This window comes from Pelodiscus sinensis, chromosome 20 (assembly GCF_049634645.1).
Source record: "Pelodiscus sinensis isolate JC-2024 chromosome 20, ASM4963464v1, whole genome shotgun sequence".
NCBI classification, from domain to species: Eukaryota; Metazoa; Chordata; order Testudines; family Trionychidae; genus Pelodiscus; species Pelodiscus sinensis.
In genome coordinates, this window is record NC_134730.1 from 28,309,853 (window position 1) to 28,328,736 (window position 18,884).

General features: G+C 46.6%; 1 protein-coding gene across 6 annotated transcripts in view; it reads right to left on the bottom strand.

Annotated features, from left to right (window-relative positions):
* Nucleotides 1-18,642, bottom strand: part of RPTOR (regulatory associated protein of MTOR complex 1) — a 308,767-nt gene extending 290,125 nt beyond the window's left edge. For 3 of the 6 annotated variants that reach the window (XM_075904087.1, XM_075904086.1, XM_075904085.1), the window contains exon 1: nt 18,047-18,641. In XM_075904087.1, coding sequence (XP_075760202.1) covers nt 18,047-18,211 — 165 coding nt within the window. In that variant the 5' untranslated portion in view covers nt 18,212-18,641. Of the gene's footprint in view, nt 1-18,046 lie in introns of all 6 variants that reach the window. The other 3 variants (XM_075904089.1, XM_075904088.1, XM_006119354.3) reach the window with 2 other exon arrangements.
* Nucleotides 18,643-18,884: the final 242 nt, after the last annotated feature.

Below are 18,884 nucleotides of genomic sequence, written 5' to 3' on the forward strand. Positions count from 1 at the left end.
TTTTACTGCTCTGTCTCCTCCTTTCAGTCAACTCTGGACCATTTTCATATCACCCACTATGTTTGGAACAGCCTCCATCTTCCGGTGTGCCACGGAATCTCCTCTCCACCTCCAGATTTCTCCTTAAAATGCACTATTTTCATTTAGCCCTCCCATGCTTATCTCCTTTCTGATATACTCAGTCTCTTAATTTATCCCTCTACACTTTTTCTCTGCCCCCTATATTCCTGCACCTTCATGAGGTTACACGGGCTACAAGAAGCATCATGAAGCAAGGATTGTTTTATTCTCTTGGATAGGAACCCTGAGTAACAGCTGGACATGCTAGAGAGGGGGACTAGTTCTTTAATGGCTGGCTAGTATTTTGAGCTCAGGAGAGCAGACAGGAGAAAGCCATGACTCTCAGATTAATCCAAACACTTAAATCAGGGTGCAGAGAGGAAGAGAACTGGTGAGGACTGAGCAGTGCCTCTCTTGCAAATGACACACAAGCAGTTGGGCACTTCAGGGGTCTTAACTTTCTTCTGTTAACCTCCCCCTGGAAGGAAAGAGAGAAAGGAAAAATAGTTCTGACTTAACCCTAGGGGAAGGCAGGCCAGCTGCTCTTGGAGGCATCAGCAGTGCTGCACATTGCTCCCTTGTTGCAGCTCTCTAATCAGGCTCCAGACACCAAGACATGTACAGAGAGGAAGAAAAACATTCCAATTATCACTTTCTAGCAGAAATCCTAGTTTACACTTTCCTGGGAGACAGTTTCTTTTTTGCTGTTCTGCAGACTATACAGCAGTTACATTAACAGCAGCTCTTTCCTGCTGTACCTCATAACAAAACCAAAAAAACAAGCAAAAAATGACAAGTTAAAAATACTGGCTCAAGTGTCATTGACAAAACCATTGGGACAAGAAAATTAAGGAGGGACACATTTTGCCAACTGCCAGAGATACACACTTATAACTCTGCCAACTGTAAATCCTCCATGTATAATAAAACAGGGATTAGGTTACTGCGCCACATTACTTCTCTCTGGACATGAACAACATTTATAGGGAAGGTTTCATAATCCTTTAAAGAAAAAGGATCTACAAAAGATTTTGTTAAGAAGAATGTTAATCTCACACCAAACTGGCTTTAATTAAAGAAAAGCCATTTTACAATTAGAAATGTTACAATGGTTAACTGGTTGAATGCTAGCACTTCACCACTTAACTATTTTAAATTAGGGCCCATCTCCCAGCCCATCACCAACCCTGCCACAGTTATGGGGTCCTGCTGCTTGGCCCACTGGCCCCTCCTTCGCTGAGGCTACTCCAGACCACACCAGAATTCACCAGCAAGGGCCAGTTAACCGATTAACTAGTAAGCCACCCCTGAGCAACGTAAACTACATCAACCTATATGCTGGTGCAGACAGAGCTATATCAGCAGGAGAGCTCCTGAAGACACAGCTCCTACTGCTTGTGGGAGCAGGAGTAGGGATGTTAAATGTAGTTTAATCAACTAATCGAGTAGTCGATGAAATTTCCATTGACTAGTCGATAAGTGGGGGAGCCGCAGCAGGGTTAGCTCCCGGCCCCAAGAGCTAACCCCACTGCAGCTCTGCCTTTTAAATGTATTAAGAGCCAACAGGCTCTTAATGCATTTAAAAAGCAGAGGCACAGCATCTGGGACTGGGTGTGAGCTGGGAATCAGCTGATTCGTGGCCCGCACTCAGTCCCTGCTACCCCCCTGCCTACTCTGCCTCCCGCAGAGATGGTGATGGGGAGAACCGGCTTTTAAGCTGCCCCCCCCCCCCCCCCAGCACCGGCTCCTACTCCCTTCCTCTTGCTACCTCTGATACAGGCTATTCAACTACTCACTCCCTCCCAGCCCCCCGCTGCCTGTGTATCAGAGGCAGCAAAGGGGGGTAGCAGGAGCCAGTGCTTAAATGCCGGTTCCCCCCAGCACTATCTTGAAGGGGCAAGGGAGGCAGAGCTATCTACCACTGCACTAGTGTGCTACAAGTGCTTACTAACATTTGCCACACTTGAGAAATAAGAGAAACACATTCTCACCATGACATATTTTAATTAAAACATGAAATTTACAATTACAATCCAGCACTTTGATACTGATTTTAGGTTTTCACAGACACACGATGAGAGCATTAGCAAACCTACTCCAAAACAGACATCACCAATTTTAACCAGCAATAAACCCTGCACAACTCCACTGAATTCTGCCATGTTCATTTCCGTTTGGTGCTGGAATGTTGGTCTTATCAGCTATGCCAATCCTGCTCTAAAAGAAAACATTAAACATTCTGCACACACAATACATGCTCCCCGCCTCCCAAAATCTTCACACACTGTTTCCCTTTTTCAACCTTAGCTGCTAATCAAATTTCAGTGCCCTGAAGATATTCAAGAAAGAAGTAGACATTTATGGAGTCTGACATTTTCTCAGATGCAATCTTTTTGTATCAGAGAAATGCATGCAATGTAGTGGTTTCCAAGCTTTTTAAGCACAAGATCACTTTTTGAATTTAAGTCAATCCAGGATCAACCTTAAACCCAAGCACCCCTGCCTTGCCTCCTTCCCCACCTCTTCTCCAAGACCCTGCTCACTCTGTGGAGATGGGGTACAGAGATGGGGATAGGGGGACACTTCAAGCCCATACACAGGAATTTCTGGGGGATGGGGGGGGGGGTTTAAGAACATAAGAACAGCCAGACGGGTCAGACCAAACGTTCACCTAGCCCAGTATCCTGCCTGCTGACAATGGCCAATATCAGATGTCCTAGAGCAGGGGTGGCCAACCCGTTAGGAGTCTAAGAGCCAAAACAGCGGTGGACAGAGTGCGAAGAGCCAGGTACCAGAGTGGAAAGTTGTTGAGGGAAAAAAAAAACCCAGCCGCGCCGGGGGAAAGTAGGAGCCGGTACGCCGTCCCAGGGAGGGGCTCCAGGCTGGACAGTGTTGAGGTCAGGTGGAGGGTTGGGATGCTGAGCAAGCTACAGACTTGGGGCTGTGAGGGTGCAGGAGTTTGGGCTGGGGTGCATGAGGGACTCAGGGCAGGGAGGCTGGAAGTAAGATGGGCTCAGGACACAGATTTGCAGTGTGTGGACAGTGCAGGAGTGTTGTGGCAGAAGACTGGGAATGTGGGGGTCCAGAAGTTTGGGAATGTGAGAGGCTCAGGACAGGAGGTTCCAGTGTATGATAGGTTCAGGTTTGGGGTCAAGAGGGTGCAGGAGTGTTATGATGCTGCAGCCAGATGGGAGGTTGGCCCGGCTTCATTTTTAAATAAAATATTCTGTCAAACACAATGTGTTTCAGCATTGTCTTTATTTATGAGAGGGGTGGGGAACCTGTTTTGAGTCAGGGGTCACTGACCCACAGAAAAGTCAGTTGGGGCCACACAAAGTGAGATACAAAAAACAATCCCTTCAAAAAACCCCAAGCCTCACTAATGTGGCCCCAACTGTGCTGGTGGGGGCAGGGGACAGAGTGCTGGGGCAGGTGGCAGGGTGCTGGTGGGGAAGAGTGGCCAGGGGAAGGGGACAGGTACTGCTCAGCCGGTACCTGGGGATCCCGGGTCTAAGGAAGGACACGGGCTGGTCTTCCCCTCCCCTCTCCTCCCATAAACAGCTGGTGCACTTCCTGAAACACTGGGTCTGTCACTGGGCTGGGGACGTCCTCCCCCCTGCTGCTTGCCTGTGCAGAGTGTGTAGAGGAGTCCCGGGACTGCATGCCAGCTCCAACTTCTCAGGAAGTGCGTGCTCTTCCCCTGCTCCCCACGACAGCTGTGTACTTCCTGAGAAGTTGGAGCTGGTATGCAGTCCCGGGATTCCTACTCTCCCTGCCCCCCCAATCCCCATCCCGTCCCCTCCCCTCCCCCAGAACCCCCTTCCCACTCTAACCCAATCCCCCTCCTCTCCCTCCACCAGAGCTAGGCCCCCCCCCCCCGCACAGTAACCCAATCCCCCTGCCCTTCCCTCCCCCAGAGCCAGGCACTCCTCCCCGCTCTAACTCAATCCCCCTCCTCACAACCTTATGCCCAGGTCCCAGATCCAGAGCCGCTGCTACCGCCACGCACATCTCCCCCGGCGCTGCGGTGTGTGCTCTGAGCGGCCGGCTTTGAGCATGTGCTGGCTGGGTCTGGGATGCCATGTGCACCCCCCCACACACACACACACCCAATCCAACTCTCCTCCCCTTTCCCAAAGCCAGATTCCTCCCTTCCCCGCTGTAACCCAATCCCCCTCCCCCCAACCTTATTCCCAGGTCCCGGAGCAGGGCCGCTGCTGCTGCTCCCCAGGCGGTGGGCACATGCACTGAGCAGCTGGCTTTGAGAGTGTGCTGGCCAGGACGCCATGCGCGCACGCCCCCCCTCCCCCTCCACCTCCGAACCCGATCCCTCTCTCCTCACTTCTCCAGAGCCAGGCATCTCCCCTCCTCTCCCCACAACCTTATGCCCAGGTCCGAGAGCCAGAGCCACCACCTGTGCTCAGCGGCCAGCTACTAGCACGTGCAGGCTGGGATGCTGAGTGTAACCCAGCCTGCACATGCAGGATATGATGTAGTGTGCTGGAGGCCATGAGCAGAACGGTGCGGACCATGAGCACATATGAGGCTCAGAGTGGTCTGGCCGTGAGACTGGCTGACCTGAGCGGTTCTGGGTTCATCCTGGTTCCATCAGGAGCCACAATTTTTTCCTCACGTGATCCCTGTCCTATCATCCATTTCCAGACAAACAGAGGCTAGGGACACCATTCCGACCCATCCTGGCTAATAGCCATTGATGGACCTAACCTCCATGACTCTATCTAGCTCTTTCTTGAACCCTGTTAAAGTCTTGGTCTTCACAACATCCTCTAGCAAGGAGTTCCACAGGTTGACTGTGCGCTGAGTGAAGAAAAACTTCCTTTTGTTTGTTTTACACCTGCAGCCTATTAATTTCGTTTGGTGACCCCTACAGTTCTTATATTGTGGGAATAAGTAAATAACTTATCCTTATTCACTTTTTCCATACCAGTCATGATTTTATAGACCTCTATCATATCCCCCCTTACTCTCCTCTTTTCTAAGATGAAAAGTCCAAGTTTTTTTAATCTCTCTTCATATGGGACCCGTTCCAAACCCCTAATCATTGTTGTTGCCCTTTTCCAATGCCACTATATCTTTTTTGAGATGTTGCGACCACATCTGTATGCAGTTTTCAAGATGTGGGCGTACTATGGTTTTATAGAGAGGCAATAAGATTGGTAATTGATGAATAGCAGCATAAATGAAACACTGTACTCGCAGACTGTATTTAATGGGACTTCTGCTGCTGCATTTTCTCACATTTCTTTGAAATTTACATCATAACTCATCAAATCCAGCTTCATGTGGATTGTGTCTTATTCTCTATCCCGTTTTTAATTATTCCCAACATTCTACTTGCTTTTTGGACTGCCGCTGCACACAGTGGATGTTTTTGTAAACGTGGATGGCCAGGGCATGAATGCACCCCTCATGGTCCCCCAAGTAAGCGGGGAAATCAGCCCCAGCCTTCCCCCAGCCATCCAGAGCACAGAGGCAGCACGCCACTCCTGCCTTCCCCAGGTCAGCCGCAGCATGCTTACTTGGGAAACTATGGAGGGTGCTTTCGCACCCTTCGCATTCCCCTAGATGCAGGCCTGCACTTTGACATCAGCACCCCTGCCCTGTGTCTCAACCACCCTGCACAGTAAGCAGGAGGCTCTGCAGAGGCAGCTCCAAGGCAGAGGTCAGGAGCAGCATGTCAGCGGCAGGGGAAGCAGCTGAAGTGCTGACACTTGAAAGCCTCCCAGCAAACCCAGTCAGGATCACCTGTCAGAGGTTCCAGCATCTACCAGTGGATTCCGACCTACTGGCTGGTGACCACTGATGCAATGAATGTTAAAAGTCCTGCTTCTCCAAACGCAGGAGGAACCAAAAACCAAAGGAGCAATTTAATCACTTACAGCCCTAAGCCCCTTTAGCCAACAGCAGACCCAAAAGCTCTGCCTCTACCTTTCTCCAGGACCATACTGCACTTACAGGCCATTGGGCCATTGTTGGCTTCCTTCCTACCTCAAGTCTCTCTCAATTTCTGTCCACCATCCACAGGGTTCTAACTCAACCCATAACAAGCTTTCCCACTACTCATAACAACAGAAGGGAGTACACCTTTGTGAATGGAAAAATGAAATCAGAACAATTTGCTGCAGTGACACTTACTAATACCAGAACAGCGGTGGGCAATAGCCACCCCGCGGGTCAGATGCAGCTCACCAGAGTTAGCCCCTGGTGAGCCACCACCACTGTATTTACCTGCCTGGGTGCCGGAATGGGTACTTGCGGCTCTCGTTGGCTGCGGACCACTATTCCCAGCCAATGGGGGGAGTCTGCACTGCTTCCCGCAACTCCCATTGGCTGGGAACAGCAAACAGCAAACTGCAAACACCCATACCTACAGCCATGCAAATAAATAAAGTGGCAGAGGCCTGTTGGGGCTAACCCTGACAAACCACTGTACTAGAATCTTCTCCCATTACAAAACTGCCCCTCACCAAGATGTTTTCATTTTCATCGTATTAATATTGTGTTTCTACCATTTATTATTCCTGATGCAAATATAACTACAACTATATAATTTAAGTGAACAGGTCTCTTGGTCATTGCCATAAAATAAACAATTGATTTGGGTAAATTATAATTATATTTTTACCCCTTATACATTGGTTGGAGCTAAAATACTGAAGTCATATAGCTGGTCACTGATTTTGTCAATTCTTATCCTCAGAGGCTGACCTAAGTCAAGGTCAATTCAAAGGCCTGAACTGTCTCCAAATTCAATGGAGGAATCCTGCGGCACGTTACAGACTAACAGATTTATTAGGGCATAAGCTTTCCTGGGTAAAACCCACTTCATCGGATGAATTGGTGGGGAAGTTACAGAATATATGAATAAGGAAGAAGTTGCTTGTTTTAATGAGGCTAATCAAGTCAAGGTGGAAGTCCACGAAAACGTATGCCCTAATAAATCTGTTAATCTCTAAGTGCCACAGGACTTCTTGTTCTTTTTGCAGATACAGACTAACATGGCTACCCCTCAGAGAGTTGTCTCCAAATTGCTAGTGTAGAAGAAACTCAGCATAAGGCTTGCTGGCCATGCAAGACACTAAAGAACAAGGATGATCAGAGCAAGGGAACTGGACAAGTGTACCATTGTGTGCTCATCCACCAACTCATTTTACAGATGTAACCGAATAACCATAACTACTTTTGATCATTAATTCAACTCAAATCAATCATTAGTCTAGACTCTAGAGGTGAAAGTATTCACATACCTCAGAGCCATCCATCACTCTGGCTTGGCATGGTTTCTTTCTAATATCAAGAATTTGTCTTCATTTAAGGGAGACAGTTAAGTCATTTGGATTTACATCTCAATCTGATTTACTTGCACAGTGCCTACTAAAACCTGCACACAGCTGACACTCCATGATCACCTGTGCACATGCAATCTGTGATCAGAGACAGCATACCCTGCAGTTTAATTACAAATGTGACCTAGTGTAAGGAGACTTACAATGATTATTTCAGGCTGGAGTAATCATCATAACTAAATGCTTAAGAACTCAGAAAAGGACACTACTACTGTCAATTAGATTATTTAACTACGAACATACATAAAACATGAGTCAAAGTGTAATTTCAGTGCTAACCCTCCACTCACTTATTATGCTGCCATGTTCCATTAATATTTCTGTGAAATGTGGAACATTTAGCACTCCAGCAGTTAAGCTCCACAAATCTATCTGAATTAAGCACATTCTTATGCAGTACAGTACTGTTGCTAATCTCCATTTCTGTAGAAAACCAATTGTCTGTCTCTGCCTGTTCTCCTAAAAGCAGGATTTAATTCTCACTTTGCAGGTTATAAAGCAGCAGAAAAAAAGTTGTTAAAATAAAACCACTACAACTTTCTCTTTTGCTCTCTGTGTATTCTGGAAATCAGTGTAACGAAAACATGGTTCAGTTTGTACATCCTGACTTTAGTACTGACTTGTCATAGTTAAAATCCAGCATATTTGAGAGACTTTTATTTTAATAAAGTTTCATGACTCACTTGCTACCAAAGCTAGGAGATTTAATTCAACATTCAAAGCTTAATCCCAGCTCCATCTGATAAAACAATTCTTTACATTAATAATAGATTAAAGCAGTGTCACACTTCTGGCACACACATTTCCTAGAACCAGTACAGGAAGAATGAAACCTCCGCAGAAGCAGGTCTTTTCAATGAAAGTGGTGTCAACGTTCAGACATTTTAATTATATTTACTAAAAATCACTCTTCAACTTGGGGGAGGGAAAGGGGGAGAGGCCTTCCCCTCCCTCTCTTATATAGAACTTCTCTTTCCGGCCTCCATGAAATCAAGCCCTACACAGCAAGGAAAGGAATGCCACCCTATTCCCACGCCCTTGTAGGACAGCTTTCTGTAGTTCATAGCAAAATTAAGATCACAAGCTGGCCAAATGGTGCTATGAAGAGAACTGAATTTGGATAGTTAACAGCCTCTGTGTATGTGTATTTGGGGGCATGGGAAAGAATACACAAGCCCACATGCACCCTTTTAAGTGTGTTCTAGAAGTGCTTTCTGATTACTCTGGAAAATCTGATAAGGCTATCGGTACATTCCCAACTAACATGCATGCTGTTATTTATAGAAGACAAACTTTTTAATCCCCCAACATAACACACAACTGGACAAGACTACTCCAAATGAGAGAAGGTGGATTGTGTAGCACGCTCTGAAGGCTAACTGACCTGGCCTCTAAAGGACAAGGGATGGGAGCCAATTCCCAACATCAGGATTCCAGATTAAACAAATTTCTTCCATTTACAACAAGGGAGTTCCAGCTGTACTGTCTCCATTGGTCTCAACTGCAGCAGTACAGCATGAGGAAAAAGTATCTCAGGTAACTTAGTCTAAAAAGCTATTGGATAATGCACTACATGTTAATACTTTCTCCTAAACATTTCTGCAGAACTTCAGCCAATTCTTGCCAACCATTGCCACCACCAAAAGGATAAATATGAACCCTGACCAGCATATATAGCAATAGATAAGGCTGCCCAGATGGATAGTAAGCAGAGCTGATTCATTTAAATCATCAATTTGAATCATGGTTTAAATCAGCAAGCAGGAAACCTTAATTTAAATCAATTTCAGTCTTTCTGTTGTTATTTTCCTGAAGGCAAGCTGATCTTCTTCACTTGGTAATCATTAAAACATATTGATTTCCCACTAAATATAGCTGTTCCCTAAATTGGTGCTTGTTTTTGCTAACCAGGATGATACATTGTATTTATACACATTTATTTAAACTATCATATAGCTTTATATATATTCAAATTCTTATTTTTTTATGTTTTATCTTAGAAAATAGTGATTGTTTCATACTATATTAGATTAGTGTTTATTTTTTGGGTGTGTCAGGCTTTATTTGGAAGGAAACTAGAATTCAATTAAAATGCACAAAAACAGCACTGAATCTTGTTTTTTCTCTCCCTCTCCATATATAAAGTTTTTCCTACAGGGTGTCAGAATGACACCCTCACGCTCTCCGGCTGTGAACGCAGACAGAAAGAGGTGGGTAGGTGAGTATGAGGCACAACCCGCTAGTATTAGCTAAATGGAACTCCATTAAGTGTCCTGGATATATGGGGGGGTGGGAAGTTTCACATGTTCTGCATTTAAAAACGAACTGACTAGAGGCCATTTTATCTATAGTTGCTGATCTGAAATGATAATACACATGGTGACCACAAACACAGGGGATAAAATTGGTAGACGTCATATACTAAAATTAAGACAAATGTTCTCTCTGCATGTGCAGAAAAGGCTACTGTTATCAAAAGCTCATTTAGCACTTCAACAGGCTGGTTCGAGGTGTTTAATCAGTGACTTCCCTCCAGTTCAGTGGGCTGACTTTCTTAATAAGTTCAGCAGCAAACCTTATATCACTTAATACAATTTTTTATTTAAAATTATTTTAATAATTAGAATAAGTGTAGTACTTATATAAGTGGTCAATTTCAAATTTAATTTCACATAGATTTTTTTAAAAGCAATATATTTCATTCAAATTTTAAAAATCATGAATTTTAATCTACCCTTGAGCAAGGCATCACAAGAGGATGCTAGACACCAAACAATGCTTTCTAAACCATTAAAAACAGAAACAGACCAGAAAAGGAAGCTGTAGTGAAAAGAAGAAAACAAGTGGGCAATCCGATTGAGAGGTTAGAGAGAACACACCCCTCACAATTGATTAACTGGTACCACAATAGAGTAGGTTTGACAAACACCTGTCAGGGATGGATCAGGGTGGGCAATAATTTTTGATGGGTCGCCACTCCAAGATTTTGGTAAGTGGCCAAGGGTTGCACTTTTCTATGGAGGGGGTGCAGCATCTGGGACAGAGCTTAGGTGCAGAAGGGAACTCGGGGTAGGGGACTGGATGCAGGAAAAGGCGTTGAGTCTGAGAAGTCTGGGTGAAGGCTGCCAACTTCTCCTTGGGCTGGGGAAGAGGAGGTAAGTTGCGCAGGCTACCCACTGGCTTCTCCCTGGGCCGAGGGAGAGGGGGAACGTGCTTCGCTTCAAGCCAGGGGAGGGGGAGGAGAGAAGGTTGCACTTTTCCCTGCAGTAGGGGAGACTGTGCAGTATAGTGAGTGGCTTCTCCCTGGGGCAGGGGGGATGGCACAGCATAGTGGGTGGCTGCTTCCCAGGGGCTGGGGCACTTGCTACCCCTCTGTGGTCATTCATGAGTATTACTGTCCCCAGTGCTTGGGTGCCCCCCTGTGGTCATTCGTGAATATAACTGTCCTTGCTCTCTCTCCCCTCTTTGAAGTGAAACAATCTCATTCCACGCACATCCCATTGACCCGACACAGCCAAACCCTGACCTTGCTTGAAGTTATGATAAGAGGAAGCAGCATACCAAATTTGGTGGTCCTAGCTCTTACTGTTTAGGAGGAGTTCCTGAACAAAGGGCCTCACAGACAGATGGACGGACTCACAGACAGACGTCACAAACTCTCTAAAATATATTAGTAAATTAGCACACATAGGACCTTCAAAAATGAAGCAGAGGTTCTGAGTGGGAGTTTCATATCAGCATCCAACAAGTGACTTAAAGGCATAAACTTCATTGGAAGTCTATGGGATTTGGTGACTTTGGCACTTTTTTACATGTGAATGGATTTCAGGTGCCTTGATCAGGTCAGTCTCATTCTTGAACCCTGACAAGAGTGCTTTGTAGGCAAAGGAGGAAGATCAATCAGACACTTCATAAAAGAACAGTAGTCAATGAGAATCCAAGGAGAGGGACACAATCATCATACACCTCAGTTCACAAAAAATAAGACATATATGGAACGGTCTACTCCCTCACTGAAGATGCACAGTGGGACTTCAGTCGGGTCAAGATAAGATTTATATTCTGTGGAAGATTTATTTAGGATTATCATCTTAGAGCCTGAACCTCAGTACCCTTGTGGCTTTGCCAAACCAAGATTTCAGCAGGTAACTAAGTGCTTCAAGAATACTACCTGCTATACCGCAGTCTGAAAATCAAAAATTGTATGTGTTCCCTCTTCTGACTCGATAGCAATTAACTGACCTATTCCACTCCCAGTGCTGTATTCTCAAAAGAGAGGATGCTGAGGTACAAATGTTTTGGTATAACAAGATGCTTAGAGCCCTGCGCAGGTATAAAATTTGTATCTACATTCAATCTGCAATCCACAAACATGGTCCACAGATATCTACATCTGCACTAGCTAAAGATGCTTACATAACTGGACTTTTTATTTAGTGGCAATAATATGCTTAATTCCAGCTTTGTTTAAAAATACAAGGAGGGAGGGAAAAGCCAAGAGGAAAAAAAAGGCACACCAAAAATATTTTCAAGGTTTGCCAAATAGCATTAACATTAAAGCAATGGACACTTTGGGGAATCACCACTCTTTGTAACTACTCTTCATTTTTAATCATACACAATGAATGACTAACTTCTGCCTTCATTAGAAAGCAAAAAACTAATTTTCCAAAAGGACACACATATGCATTCATTATAAAAATGTATTAATGTAAAGTTCATGGAAGGTTCCCAATTGGCATAGCATGGGTTGAAGTAATGCAAGCTTTTCACACTCTGCTCTCTCAATACAAAGTAAGTCTGGCCTGGAAAGAGCCTCTAACACAGGGCTGGGCAATAATTTTGGCAGTAATGAATTCTGGTATGTGGTCGTAGACTGGCTCCACCCCTTGGAATGAGCGGGGCTGGGGACTAGCCTCCCCCCAAGAGCTGTCTGGGGCTGGAGGCTTTGGATTAAAAACACAGCAAAGGGCTCATTGCTCCACTGACACACTGCCAGGCAGCCTCCCAGGGGTGCTGGAGTTATTTGAAGGGCTCACAGCTCCAACCACTGCCGGGATAGCACCATGCCTGGAAATTCTGTGGCACAGGCAGCAGGCTATACATAGAAAGCAACCAGATGCCATCTGTGGGCCAAATCTGGCACCAGACTGCCTCTTGCCCAACCCTGCACTAATCCAAAACAGTTCAGATTCTACAGCCCATTCTGTCCTTTGCTACTCTGCTGAGCCTACCCACAACGGAATATAAAAAATTCATAATCTTAAACTACAAGTACAGTCCTTCCTTTATATTCCAATCTGCTTTTACAAATATAAAGTGTCACAAAATTAGAAACATACTCTGGATAAAATACCTTTAATCTGCATACCAGTCTAGACTAACAGATACCTTCATCCCACAATAATTCGGTGCTTTTGCACTATATTTTTTATGTTAAAAGTTACACAAAATATTTTACTAGAAAGAGAAAGTCAAGACAGGTAGGCACAGCTGTGAGTTTTGGCTTACAGAAATATGCATGTCACAATACTGCACTGCACCTAGGAATGAGAAAGCTAGGGAGGAAATTTACAAAAATTGTGCCATGGGAGAGGGGGGACTGCAGGAAGACAAGATTATTTTATTTTTCATACATTGCCTGTCTCAAAAACTGAGTGTGCAGGAGCCAAGAGCAACGTCCATCATCATTAATTCTTCACCATCGGTTTGTCGTTAATGATAAGGCCGTTGCCCAGAAGAGACAGGTGAAGCTTGCCTTAGCTGCAGTAGGGATGTTAAGAAGCGTATAATTCGTTAATCATGTAGTCGAATTTTTTTTTGTCAACTACATGATTAATGGATAAGGGTTAGCAGTGAAAGCACTCAGTCCCAGCTCACACCAGGTCCTGGCATCAACCGTGCTGCGGCTCTGCATTAATAGGGGACTAAGGAGCCGGTGTACAGGCAGGTTGGCTCGGTCCCAGCATCAACGCCGCTGCAGCTCTGTATTAATAGGGAACTGGGAAGCCAGCGTGCAGAGCCAGGAACTGAGCCAATCTGCCTGCATTCGAGCTCCCCAGTCCCTTAATGCAGAGCCACGGGAGGGAGGGGGATTCTGCCAGGACAGGGACTGAGCCAGCCTGTTGGTCAGTCCATGAAAAGATGTACTTGCAGAGCCACCGGAAAAGGAGGGGAATTGCATGTAGCCAATTGTTATTCATTTAACTGACTACACTATAAACATCCCTAAGATGCAGTGCTCTTTAGAAGAGCTGGTAACATTTTTCAGGATCAGAAGAACAGTGAATGTGTAATTTCTTTTATTTTAAGCAGCATTTTTCAGTAGGTTAAGATTTGGACCAGAAACAATCAGCACACCACTATAATGAAACAAATCTCACTTTGATACTACCCAATATTTTGCAGTGACTACTGGAACATTAGAGTTGGAAAATGAGCGAAATATAATTTCATTTACATAAACATTTTGACAACAAGAACTTATAAATAAGGTGGAGACAAGAAGAGTAGGAAAGTAAAAGGGATTAAAAAATGACAAGCTACTCTCTACTCCACCAAAATGCCCAAATTAAGCAGGCATTTAGTTTATGTTTGTTTTCAAAGACAGCTCTCTTGTTCTCTCTCTGGTTCACAAGGCTGAGGATTTCAACAACACCGACATATCCTTGGAGCAGCTTTTAACAGGTGTTTTTTTTTTAAACTTGGATAGTTGCACTGGGACATTTTACTTCCCAATTAGGTTTTTCATATAAAAGTGAAAGATAAACAGAAGCATGCAAGCACAGAAGCCTGTATTCTTATAACATCTTCCACCCCAAAGCACTTTATGCATTTTACCAACAGTACAAGTTATACTAGAGAGAGACAAAGAGAAAATTACTGAAGCACAGTCACTTCCAAGATGAAACACAGGAAGTTCTTAATAGGGCACAGTAACACCACACAGCAGTTAAGGATAGAAAATAAAGAACACTATATCCAACTGAAACTACAGGTAGCACAAACGTGAGGATCCGCTGCACAATGACCTGTAGAACCCACCAAAGACAAGATTAGATTACAATTCCACAACCATCTACAGAACCATACGGAGACCAACATTCCTCTAGTTTTATATCCGTGTGCAGAATGATTTTCATTATGTGCACTAATATGGAGATGATGCATCTCATAACAAAAGTAATTCTGCACATGGACAGTGTGTGGCAGAGGTGGGGCCAAAGGATTGGGGTGTGGGAGAGTGTTCTAGGTTGGGGAACAGGGTTAGAGTGCAGCAGGCTGACAGCTCTGGGTAAAGGTACAGGCTCTTAGGTGGGGACAGGAATAAGGAGTCTGGAGTGCAGGAGGGTTGGGATGTGGGGTGAGCGTTCACTAGGGACACAGGCTCCTTAGGGGAGAAGGCTGCCCCAGGAAGAGAGAACTCCCAGTCATCTCTCATTGCAGCTACTCAGGGCCAGTGGAGAGGCATCTCTCCCCCCAGCCATGGCAGTTCTATGCAGGAGCCAGCAAGTAGAGGTGCCTCTTCCCCCCTCTCCCGCCGCCCCGGCCAAAGCAGCTCTGGGGCTTAGGAAGAGGTGCCTTTCCACACTACAGGCAGAGCATGGGATATAATAGAAAGCTGTGCAGCTTAGAGGGAATTTAGATTGAGGCAGCAAGGGGAGGAGGGAGAGGTGGGAGCCAGTGCTCATGGAGAACTGGCTTTTAAGATCCACACGTGCCAGCTCTGTGGAGCCACCTGCCCTTCCCCCCCCCCCTTGCTGCCTCCCACAGAAGCAGCATGGGGGGGGGGGGGAAGGAGGCAGGGCGGGGGTGAGGGAGCCAGTGCAGGGGTGGGGAGCCAGCATAAAGGCAACAGCACAGGGGGAAGGCAGACAGGATGCCGGAACAGCCCCTGTCCGCAGGGGGTTCCTGGAAGTGGGACCAGGAGTGAATTGGCTACCAGCCCTGACCCCAAGGACCATTGAATGATAGTGTAACAGCTAAGATTTTGTGTGGTTACGCGATTATTAAATTAAACAATATCTAACATCCCTAACAGAGAAAGGACATTTCTATGTCTCTTATGTAAATTGAAACCTTCAATATCTCATGATCCAGCTGAAGTTGCACCAGAGATCCAGGAAATAAAATGGGGCTACAGTCCTACACACACAATGCCCCTGGACCCAGAACTATGTAGGGACAATGGAACCCAGAGAGCGCCTCCTCTCCCACCATCCGCCCTTCGGGTAAAAAAACTATAGGGAGGAGCCAGTCAGAAATGAAATCAGGCAAAGCATACACAGAAGCTGTTTAAGCAGGATCAGAGGATATTTTCTACAGCTCTGATTGGACTTGTTCTCATCTGTGCTGGTTGAATGTTTGCTCCAAGCTTCTACCCAGTTTCTTTACCTCAGCTTCACTCCATGCTTACCCCTTCCTCTCCTCCTTATCCCATGCACCCTCCCCATGTACCCAGTACTCTAAAACCCTTCCCCTCCAAAAATACTGTGGAACTAGTACGACTGCTGTCATCATTTTGTCCATTCTATTTGTACATTAGATCCTTTTCCACTACCCTTTGTCTATCTTGCCTATTTAGACTATAAATTCTTCAGAGCAGACACTGTACTACACTGTACAGATGGGGGCCTAATGTTGGTGTTCCTAAAACCCTACTGTAATTAACATTGTCAATAATAAGTCATCTCAACATTCCCAGAGATTTGAAGTGTCTGTGGAAATTTGGGGAAGATGTGCGGAGGAGGTGGTTATTAAATAAGAATTCTATCACAATTATGGAACATTCTAACATCATAATTATTTGTGGTAACAACAAGAAAACCAAAAATAAAAGCAGCAGCGCAGAAGTAAGGGTGTTTTGTGCTGCTGCCTTCAGAGCTGGGCCGCTAGAAAGTGGCAGCTGCTGACTGTAGACAGCAGCTCAGAAATAAGGGTGGCAATACCACAGCAAACCATCCCTATTTCTGCAGTACTGCTGGTAGCAGCTCTGCCTTCAGAACTGGATTCCAGTCAAGCAGCTGCCACTCTTCAGCTTCACAGCTCTGAAGGCAGCACTGCGACCAGCAATCATGCAGAAGTAAGGGTAGTAGTACTGTAACCTCCCCCTTTACAATAATCCCGTGACACCCAGACCCACAATTTCTTTTTGGCTCTGTAATTGTAATGGTGTACAATTACACCACCATGAAATTTCAGATTTAATTAGCTGAAATCATGAAATTTACTATTTTCAAAATCCTAGGATGGTGAAATTGGCAAAAATGGACCATAAATCTGGTAGGACACTACCTATTGCGTGCCATCTAGTCCACCACTAGAGGCCCAATATAGAATTGCTTCTTAAAACACCTTTTTCGAGATTACAGTAATAATGAATTGAGAAAGTTAGTTGTTTATCAGGTAACTGTGGTTTGGAAACATACTAGGTGTCCATACACAGACACACAAAGGCAGTATATACCCAAGAGCTAAGAAAATCTTTAAGTTATAGCCAGTTCTGAGAGAAGATCAAGTGCACACTCTTTTCCATTCCACTTTTATATCTAACCAGAAAAGTTTAACTGTAGAAATCAAGCCACAGAGGACTACATGGGCCTGAGAGAAAAGTTTGCTTTTTAGTAGCAAAGCTTAGGACTAGGAATGTGAAGGTTTAACCAGTCTCATCCTTAACAGGTGTGGCTTACAGGTTAAAGTTAACCAGTGGGGGAGTGGAGCAGCTCCCCACCTGCTATGGGCTGCCCCAGCCCCACAGGGGGCCTGCTATGCATGGGAGGGTGGTGCTCCAGCCAGGCTCCTGCCTTTGCTCAGCTCCCCTTTAATTAGTTAATATGCTTAACCAGTTAGCCAATTAAATAGGATTTTACATCCCTACATAATACAGCATCCATTTAATGTTCTGTAGATATTCGGTCAAGAAACAATATCCTGCCTTGTAGGTTAACATGTTTAAGGATCAAATAGGCATCTTCCATCTCAAAAACATCATGAGCCTGACATTGCTCTGGTAAGCATGCATCACTCATATACTCCATGCAACATGCCAATGGAGGACTAAAAAAACCTCAAAGGAGAACTTCACAGAATATAATACTTGCATTCATTGCACCCACTGCCCATGCCACTAACATGAACCAGTGAGGTCTGTTTTAAGACACCACTAATGCCACTACTTTCTCAGAAGAGCACCAATTTCGCAGAAACTCAGTGTAGCTATTTAAAATGCATATAATTAGGAACTCGAACAGTCTTCCTTTTAAGTTGTGTGTTTGTGCCGCCACTCAAGAGAGGCTCAACTGCCACCCGGCTGATCAGCAGAGCACCCACAACTAGGTTTTGGGTTTCTACTAGTGGTGCACATTCACACCTGCCTCTGTGTGCACCCCAATGTATTCCGCACATGGATGGAAAAGATGAGAGGGAACATTGGTAACCGTCACTATTAACTTCTTCGTGTGTTCACTTCCACGGTAGCGATGCAACAAGTGCCTGGGCCCCAGGCAAACCTGACTACTAGAAACAAACTCTAGCGGTGCCTCCGACCACATGGGGCAGATCAAAACCAGAGCCGCCACCTACCCCTCCCCCCGCAGAAGTCCCCCGCCCCGGGGCATTACCCGGTCCTTCATCCTCCAGCTCTGGGCCAGAGACTTGGAGCCCTCGATCTTCTCGCAGTGCCGCTTCTTCATGAAGGCCAGAGGCAAGTTCCAGTCCGTCAGGTCCGACTCCTCCTCCTCCCCTCCGACCCCCAGGAGAGGCGACTGCAGCATCTCAGCCTCCATCGGGAGAGGGGGGGAGGGGTCCGGCCGCAAGGGCTCCGCGCTCTCCACCCCCGCACAGGCCGGGGCGGGCGGGTCCCTCTGCCGGGCGGGGCTCAGGGGCAGGAGGGGGAGGGGTCCCAGGCGCGGGGGGGCCCGACCCGGCTCCGTGCAGGGGGCGCCCGCAGGCAAGCGGCGTCTCCTCGGCCCGGGCAGCGCGGAGGGGTCGCTGAGCACTCGGGGCGCCCGGGCCTCTAGCCCCGCGGGCAGGGCTCGCTCCCCGGCTGCTGCGGCGGGAGCCGGGCTCGGCCCATCGCGCCCTCCCCCGGCTCCTCCCCCACGCGCGCTGGCTCCGGCCCCCGGCGGAGGGGCCCCGTCCCGCAGCGCCGGCGAATGAAACTCCCCTCAGGCGCACACCAAGGAGGCGGCCATATTGCCGCGGCCCACAATGCACCGCGGGGACGGGCCGCCGCGGGAGACAAGCCGCGCCGGCCGCGTTCGGAACCGCGCTTCGGCTGGGGGAGCGGAGCCTCCTCCTCGCAGCCTGCTGGCCCAGTGCCTGGGGGTGGGCGTGTCGTGGGTGACCCCCTCCAAAGGGTGCCCCAGACTATCCCCTCAGAACCCCCAAACACCTCCCCTCCAGAACACCCCAAACCCTGCAAACGCCCCACAGCACCCCGCAAAACACCCCAGACCC